At 46.0% G+C, this 8937-nt stretch overlaps 1 protein-coding gene across 3 annotated transcripts; it reads left to right on the top strand.

The window, feature by feature from the left end:
- The first annotated feature begins 310 nt into the window (after positions 1-310).
- On the top strand, positions 311-8632 carry PPP1R3B (protein phosphatase 1 regulatory subunit 3B). Of its 3 annotated transcripts, XM_011371758.2 has the most exons (3): positions 498-584; positions 1311-1413; positions 6547-8632. In XM_011371758.2, exon 3 carries the CDS (start codon positions 6572-6574, stop codon positions 7427-7429), a length of 858 nt encoding a protein of 285 aa, XP_011370060.1. In that variant the 5' UTR covers positions 498-584; positions 1311-1413; positions 6547-6571; the 3' UTR covers positions 7430-8632. The 3 variants fall into 3 exon arrangements, with proteins under 3 accessions (XP_011370044.1, XP_011370060.1, XP_011370052.1); XM_011371742.2 differs by lacking the exon at positions 1311-1413 and having other exon boundaries at positions 311-584; XM_011371750.2 differs by lacking the exon at positions 498-584 and having other exon boundaries at positions 1286-1413.
- Positions 8633-8937: the final 305 nt, after the last annotated feature.

Raw genomic sequence — 8937 nt, 5'->3', positions numbered from 1 at the left:
AAGGAAGGCTTTGCCCCGCTAGGACTTTGCCTAGAAGAGGGAACTTTCGCAAGCCGCTTGTGCCAGGCCTCTTGCTATAATGGGATGCTCTTCTGTTGGAAAGTGCCTCTGCCCCCTGGTGCCAGTCCCCGGGCTTCTGAGGAAATATTGACCCACCGCCCTTCCCAGGCCCTGGACTGCAGCCCTATCTCTCCCGGCACTCAGCCGATCACGTGGAGGAGAGGTGCTCTCCGGACCCGCGGCTCCACGGCCATTGGTCCACAGCTCGCGTCCCGGGCACGCCCATTGGCTGCGGGGGGCGTTCACGTGAAAGGGGGTCTGGGATGGCGTCCCGAGAAAGGCGAGGTGGCCGGAAAGTTAAAGGGAGCAGCGCGACGGCAGGTAGCCAGAGTCTGGGGTAGCCGGCAGCAGGGAGGAGGCGAGCGGGATGCTCTTGCGCACGGACGGATGCGGCTGCCCGCGGAGGGCGCGGACCTGAGTCCCGGCCCCCGCTCCTGCTGTGGCCCCCGCTGCCCCTGCTACCCCCGCGCGCATGCTGCCGCCGGCTCGTGCCTCTGCACCTCCTGCCTTATGAGCTGTACCAGGTACGTCCTCCCCGAGTCCTGCAGTCCAAGTGCAAGGCCGCAGAAACGGCGGGGAGGAGCGCGCAGTGAAGACCCTGTTTGGTTCTTGCCATCTACACTTTCTTCGTCCAACTTGCAGTTATACTCCGGGTGGAACACGCTAGACGGGCTCCAGGAAGCTGTTGCTTCTACATGGAGAGGGCAATTCAGGGACGACAGGTGGGAATGGAGCCTGGTGGGACCCACGTGTTCCACTGAGGTGCAGTCCCCGCCGCGAGGGGTGACGGGCGTGGGGTGGGGTCTGGGGCTGGGACCCCAGATACCCTTGTCTCCTATTGTGCCTGGTTCGAACCGGGCACAAGGCGTTTCCAGCCTGGGACCGGACACTTCTGGAAGGTGTCTCCGGAGCTGGGCGGTGGGGTCTAGAGCACAAGGAAAAGTCGCTTCGCCCCTTCCCCGGCCTCGAGTTCCCTGTAAAACTCAAGGAAACACACTTGGTTGCCTCTCAGGCCCCCGAGGGCGATGGGACCTGGCGCGCCACTGTGGCTGCGGGCTCGCGGAGCCGGGTCACCCCCAGCCCCCAGTCCCCAGACTGGGGCTGTCCCGGGCAGGCTGGGGCGAGGCGGCCGCGCGGGGACGCTCGCGCGGCGCCGCTCGGGCCGGAGCTACCCCGCTACCCCGCCACCCCGCCCTGGTGTAATTGGGCTCCGCCTTCTCCTCCTCCTCCTCTTCCACCTCCTCCTCCAGGAACCAAGCGTAGTCCGGTGGCGGCGGCCTCCCCTGCCACCTTCCTCTGGGCTCTCCGATGCAGCGAACAAGCTGGGGAGGGGGCAGCCCCGCGGCCCCAAAGGTGGGTGCCCGACTGGGGGAAGGAGGCTCGCGGAATCGTTGGGGGCGGGGTGCAGCCGGGCCAGGCTATACAGAGAAGGGCCGAGTCGGGGTGACCTGGGGGATCATCCGGCTTGGACGCTATAGCCTGCCTCCCCTTGACCCCTGCACTGGGTTCATGCCACCCTTTTGAACTCAGAGAAAGAGGTGTAGGAGAGACTTGCTGCAAAAGAGGGTGTAGAGGGCCCAGAACAACATACGAGAAGATTTGGGGCCCGTCATGGCATTGTTTCCTGCAGAAGAGGAGAAAATTGGGGAAAGACTTGACTTGGGAACGTGGAGAGTTGCTAGAAGGTGTTGGAGCCTGTGGTTTGTGTGGCCAGGCCTCCCTGGGAGACCTAGGGTCCAGAAGAAGAGAGCATTAGGGCTTTGAGCTGGGGTGCGGAGGAGAAAAGGAAATGGTTCATTTGGCACGGTTGTCCAGGAGCCAAGACCGAAGCAAAGCCAGCTGGAGGCCTTACCACAAAAGTAAAGTTGAGGTATTCAGGGAAAGTTAGTAGGAAGAGGACGACCATCGGGCAATATTAGCAACCAAGAATGTCAGTGCTAGAAGGAACCACAGAGGAGAAAGCTCAAGCTCAGAGAGAATGAGTGACTTGCACCAAGTGACACAGCTAGGTGGAGGCATGCATAGGTCAGTGGTCTGTGTTTCCCGTTGGACATTTTTGGATGGCTGGGACTGTGCCATTGAACTTATCTTGTTTCTATAATATGCAGCCTCATCCACAGATATTAATCTCAAAAATGCTTTGGATAATGGTGACACGATGGAGGAGTACAAGTGGCTTTTAAGGCTGTGAATAAGGGACCTGAGGTCTGAGTACAAAGGGAAAGATGTCAACTTTATTCATACTGTGTCAACCAAACCTTTTGGGAGGGGATAAAGGAATGCTGAGGGGGTAGGTGGCCATGTCTTCAAAAAATTACAATCTGGTTTTGGCTGCTTACCTAATGTAGTTTCACTGTTCCTGGGGGGTGAAGGTTGTTGGTACATTTTATTTTTCCGTCTTTGCTTATCAAAGTACAAGGGAATGGAGCGGGGGGAAATGTCTTGGCCTCAATACAAAAAAAAAAAATACTTTTTAAAAAAGGCACAGCCAGAAAGTCAGTAGCTCAGCTGCCTGAAACTATGAAGGTCATGGGGTTATTTTCTGTACAAGCCTATAGTTTTCACAAGAAAAATCACCACGACATCTAGCCCTGGCTAGCTGTCTTGAGATGGTGTGGTTTTTCTGTTTTTTGTTTTTGGCACCAGTGGAACAGGGAAAGTATTTATGCAAAACTATCTTTGTTCTTTCCAATTTTCATTGAGTGTTAGAGTTGTCCCCTCTTGACCAGAACACTGAAATCTACCCATGGGCATGGCCCAGTCCCTCGTGGGGCCAAATTGATCTCAGGCATCTATTTGGAAGCAAAGTTTTTGAGCATCCTTACTGGTCTGAGAAACAGCTACTCGACTCTCATGATCCTGTCCTGCAACGAACTTGTGTCCAGGTCTTATGTCACGCTGTGCTAGGTCAAATGTGTATTCATATCTTCTTGTTCGGTTTTTTCCCTGGCCAGCCTGGTGACTCATATCATATCTTGACAACCTGGGTGTCTGGATGAGGGAAGGGGCTGGAGCAGCAGGAGGGGGCCTGAGTACAGCCTGGTACATCCTGTGTTGGAACTGATCATTTTCATACCATTTGAAGATAAAATACTTGTCCAGGTGCCTTTCTTTCAGGGACTTAGGAAACTATTACTTTGTATGTCTCTGTTGCTAAGACTACTTCTGGGCGATGGTCATCCCTGTCACAGTCCATTGGAGAATTCTGGAGCAGAGGGTCAGGAAGCCCTATAGGAAATCAGCACTTGGGTGACTGATTCTTGGAGAATGTTCCAGTTAATAAAAACTGGAATCTACATGAGGATAGGCATAATGGTGAATGGTCAGATCATATCCTAGACTGAGGCCCCAGGGGTTAATGTCGTCACCTCCAGTTATGGTACATGCAGAAAGTAAAAGGATTCTGGGCAGGGTTGCTAGTGCAATGCCCCTGGGGCAGTAACCCTTGGGCCACCAGGTGGTTAACCGTACTTTTGCCTTTCATGGAAGAATGTTACAAAACCGATTAGGGCCGAGAAAGTGCCAATGGAATTGTTTATTTAGCTCTGGCTCTGACTAGAACTTCACCTCCAGACCCCCAGTACCACTTGTTCTTACAGCTTGGTAGTAAGAGGGGTCTTGGGCAAATTTACAGCACTGGGTCCAGTGTAACTTTTACCAACTCTTCAACTAAGTCTTTTTAACCTGCAGGATTAAAACTTGAGAGTGATTTTAGTCAGCTGCAAGTGTACAGATTCTTTAACTGATCCCCTTATTTTAAGATTCTGTTTCCACAATATACCGTAAATTTCTCAGTCTTTTTCTAATGAACTACTTTAATGTCGTGCAGGAAAGCACGTATGAGGTTGGTTTGTGGGCTAGTCGGCCAGGCAGAGAGAACTTGCAGCTGACCTTGTGCTGACTCAGGGGAAGAGGAAGCTGCTGTGGCCAAGGAGGAACCTCTCCCTCAGTTCATATCCAGGTTGTCAAGAGTAGTCAGAGTAGAAGAGGCCAAGATGCAAGGCTTTGCTCCCTATTTGTTTTTTTTCATCCGTATTTAGTAAAAAACAAACTAACTGTGTTAAAGTTAGAGCTGGAGGTATAATTCCAGTACATTCTAACAAAGTTTTGCAATGGACAAGGAAAAACTGAAATTCAAGTACTTTGTAAGTTTAGGGTTTTTTACCTCGAATCTGTTGGTGAACCCACTGACCCTCTTTTAAGCTATCTTGCTCAATTCAGTCAGAACTCTCCTTTCCAGAACATTTGCGTGGATACAAGAACAGATAATATGAAGCAGATTTGCCCCTAAAAGTTTCCATCTTTTGACTTTGTTAGAGAGGAAACATTAAGACAAATGTCCTTTAAAATGAATTGTTAGATAAGTACATTATGGCTATAACTTATTGTTTTATTTGTTTCTCAATGTGTGTGTTTTTTCAGTTGGTCATCACTAAGTGATTCCTGCATCCTAGGGAAGTGCTATACTTCTTTCAGAAAATGGGATCAAACCCATTATGTCTTTATCCTTTCTCATTTTTTTCAACATATTTGGTTAATCAAAATGAGATATTATTTATTGGACCAAACCAATGGTCCCAGCTCTTGTCAGAAGGTGAGCAACATTTTGCCTGTCACTTCTTAGCTACCACCATCAATACCCCACCACCCCAACCCCAGAGTAGGAACTAGGAAAGGCCTGGGAACAAGCACCCCAACACTTTGCCACATACCTACGCCTTTGACGTAGTGACAGGAGAGATGTTTGGGAATTAATCTGGATCCTGTGTTCAGTGATTCTCAGAGTAGAGATTTTAAGCCTGGTTTCATCACTGACTTCTCAATTAGCCCATTGTAACTGTCAAATCAGAACGCCAATTTGCTATAGTAATTAGAATGATAAAAAATTGCTCAGCTTTAGTGAGGCAATTGTGTTAGATGTGTTTTTGGCCAATCTTAAAATATTTGAGGTTTTTTTTTTTTTTAGATTCACTTTTTTCTGATTACAGAAGGGATATTATTTTAGAAAGTATAAGAAAATACAAAGCAAGAAAATAGGAAAACAAATTTCCTGAAATCCCATCAACTAGATATTCTGACAGTTTTAAGTATTCTCGTCTTTTTTCTGTGCATATATTTTTTCCCCATAAATCTGGTCTCTATGTACAATTTTATCCTCTCCATTTTTTTACATTAAAAGTTATTTTTTTCATGCCATTCACATCTTTCTGCAAATAGTGGTTTTGATGATGATATAAAATTTTATCACATGAATGTGGCACACTTGATTTAACCAGATATCTATTATTGGTTATTTAGACTATTTTCTACCCCTCCCTCTCCCCATTATGTTGCTTTGAACATTTTAGTACATTAACCTCTGCGTACTTTTAATTATTTCCTAAGATAAATACCTGCATATGATATTAGAACCAAAAATGATAAGAACATTTAGAAAAGCTGAGTCAATTTGGACTAATGCTAGTATTTATATTATCTCTTAAAATTCTTTCCTACTTCAATAGGTAAAAGCAGGCATCATTTTCCAATCTAAATATCTTAAATTACTTACAAGATTGGACATTTTGCATATTTATGGGTCACTTTTAAATATCTTTCATGAATTTTCTATTCTCTTTGCTCATTTTTCTGTGTGGAATATTTGACTTCGTTATTGTTTTGTAAGACTCTTTACCTATTAAGGTATTACCTCTTTGCTGTTATGCTTTTTGTAAAATATTTTCCCAGTTTGTCTTTAATCTTTTAGTTTTAATTATTTTTTTACTTCAGAAAAATATAGTTTTTATGAAGTCAGATTTAACCTAATCTTTGGAACGATTCTCTTTGCTGTGTATTCTTATAGAGGCTCTCTTCACTGTAGGGAAAAAAAAAAAAAACACATTTACTTATATGAAAGGTTTAAAAATGTTAAATTGCTGGATTTTTTTTTAAAGAAAGATATACTGGAATATAAAAATCTGTTCATTTAATGAAAGCAGATTTGTGTCTGTCTTCACTATTGAATCCCAGTGTCTAGCAGAATGCCTGGCATATAGTAAGCACCAATCAATATTTATGAGATGAATTTCTTTTTATTGGAACATATTTTCCAAAGTATGTTCCTCAGAACATGTGTTCTCTAAGATGCTCCATAAAAATCAGGTTCCCTAGTCAGATAAGTTTGAGAAGTGCTGCAAACAGTATGCTCTTTTATTAATCCCCATGGCACATTAGCATACTGAAGGCCCTAAAACTCCTGACAGAAAAACCTGTGTCCTTAGTGTTAAGACCAGTGGCTTCATACTTTTTTGTTTGTTTTAACCTTGCACCGCTGTTTACCCCCACTTCACACTCTTAACGTCCCCTGAAATCAAGGTCGTGCTGGACCACACTTGAGTTAATAATACTGAACTGTAGCCATGCGAGTGGAGATGAAGATCCTGTCCCTGTTGAGTCTAAACATCATTCTGATCTCATCGCTCTTTCTTTCTGTCCCCCTTTTGCCAGGGTTCTAGCCTGTTCATCTAACCCAATGATGGCTGTGGACATAGAGTACAGGTACAGCTGCATGGCTCCTTCCTTGCGTAAAGAGAGGTTCACCTTCAAGATCTCATCAAAGCCAAGCAAACCTCTGAGGCCTTGTATCCAGTTGAGCGGCAAGAATGAAGCCAGTGGCGTGGTGGCCCCAACCGTCCAGGAGAAAAAGGTGAAAAAGCGAGTGTCCTTCGCAGACAACCAGGGACTGGCCCTGACAATGGTCAAAGTGTTCTCAGAATTCGATGACCCGTTAGATATTCCATTTAACATCACTAAGCTCCTAGACAACATTGTGAGTTTGACGACAGCAGAGAGCGAGAGCTTTGTTTTGGATTTTTCTCAGCCTTCTGCAGATTACTTAGACTTTAGAAATCGGCTTCAGACCGACCACGTCTGCCTTGAAAACTGTGTACTGAAGGACAAAGCAATTGCAGGCACAGTGAAGGTGCAGAACCTTGCGTTTGAGAAGACGGTGAAAATAAGAATGACATTTGACACTTGGAAAAGCTTCACAGACTTTCCCTGTTGGTATGTGAAGGACACATACTCTAGTTCAGACAGGGACACATTCTCCTTTGATGTTCGCTTACCTGAGAAAATTCAATCTTATGAAAGAATGGAGTTTGCTGTGTGCTATGAGTGCAATGGACAGACGTACTGGGACAGCAACAAAGGCAAAAACTACCGGATCATCCGGGCTGAGTTAAAATCTACTCAGGGAACAGGTGAATCACAAAACGGACCAGATTTTGGAATATCCTTTGACCAGTTTGGAAGCCCTCGGTGTTCCTACGGTCTGTTTCCGGAGTGGCCTAGTTATCTAGGATACGAAAAGCTAGGTCCCTACTATTAGTGACTGCATGTGATGGAGCACGGCTGAGTGGGTGCAGACAGGCCTAGCTGTAGTCACAATGGGATGAAGATGGAAGCCAGGAGAATCGCCGAACTGCCATCAGGCACAGCTTTTGAAAAGAAAGGATCCTATTCACTTTTTTCTTAAACAAGCAAATCCAGCCAGGCTTCAATCACAGAACTGGTTTCACACTCAGAGTGGCTCTGCTGTGTGGGTCTGTTTGGCACTTGTGGCGGCCACAGGGCCTGAACGGGATGGCGGCAGAAAGGGTCTGCACAGGAACCAGGCCTGCAGGCTGTGCTGGCGATGCTGAAGGGTGGTGGCTTGACAACGACACAATCGGAAGGGTGCCTGGGCTGTCTGGAGGAGCCACTCCTCTTCCCTTGAATGTCACTCCATCCCCAACCACCTTGCACTGGACCCTTGCTCTTCACCTTTGGGTGTTCTCCACCCAGCCAGGCCCTTCCTGCCTGTTGCTGCTCTTCCATGTCTACACGTACTTCCTACTTTATCTCTGTGCATTTTTTTTTTGCGTTTTTCTTCGACAGTTCATCTGATGTTCAGGAAAAGATAATAAAAGATAATAAAGACAAATCAGCCTATGAAACAAGCATTTCCTCTTTCGGACCCCCCATATGTATTCCAGTGGAGAACACCACACCAGTTATCGAAAGTAACTGGCTCCTGTGCAGTGTTACAGATTGCTGGCTTATGACAAGCAGGACAGTCATGAGTGGGACACTTTTAGCTTCTCTTCTTGGCTTTTGGGGGAGCTTTCTAAGTACTCACTCTTACCCTGAGTCACCAGACGGCTCAATTACAAGAGCTGTTTTGACTTGCCTGGCTGGTTTGCAGGCGTCTCATTCTTCACACGGGATTTTAGATCTCCTTTCCTGGAGACTCGTCTTTCATGCTGTGTTCAGGACATTTGGATTTGCAGATCCAATATATCCTCAAAGCCTTCTGAAAATGTTTGCTTTTATTTTGACTGTGATTTACAATATCCAGGACACGCTACATGCACCCAGGGACTTTGACTTGGGTGTTCTTATTTATGGTGTGAGTATGTTAAAAGGATAGGGGAGAAAAACCTCACTAAGTTCTCATATTTTATCTTTAATGTTTGCCAACTCTGAAATATCAGAGACTAATTGTTCTTCACCATATTAGACTAAAGAATTAAAGGTCTGTTGGTTCATACTATTGTGAAACTCCTGGGACTTTCAATGTCAGATGGATCCCCAAACCCTGTGACTTTTCTCGGGCAAGAGTGGTTTGTACTTGGGGGTGTTTAAAAATATTTTTACATGTGTATTTGTAGAAAGTTGGGTTTTTTTTCTGTTTTTATTTTTGGAGATTAAACAACTGATTTCCATTCTTCCCGATTTACTTAAAGTGAGGTTTTCCTAAGGGATGCGGAAAGAGGATGCACAGTTGCCTGCATTCGGGGCACAGCTGCTGGTCTCTGCGGGCAAAGAGTCTTCTTTCGCTTGCATTTTCCAAATCTG

The sequence above is a fragment of the Pteropus vampyrus genome, unplaced genomic scaffold, assembly GCF_000151845.1.
Source record: "Pteropus vampyrus isolate Shadow unplaced genomic scaffold, Pvam_2.0 Scaffold8, whole genome shotgun sequence".
Lineage (NCBI taxonomy): Eukaryota > Metazoa > Chordata > Mammalia > Chiroptera > Pteropodidae > Pteropus > Pteropus vampyrus.
The sequence above is the reverse complement of the archived record's forward strand: the minus strand, read 5'-3'. Positions and strand labels throughout refer to the sequence as shown.

Excerpts from the sequence above, each read along its gene's own strand:
- PPP1R3B (XM_011371742.2), top strand. The coding sequence starts at position 448 with ATGCGGCTGCCCGCGGAGGGCGCGGACCTGAGTCCCGGCCCCCGCTCC. Across the intron at positions 585-6,546 it reads TGCCTTATGAGCTGTACCAG|GGTTCTAGCCTGTTCATCTA; the intron begins GTACGTCCTCCC and ends CCCTTTTGCCAG.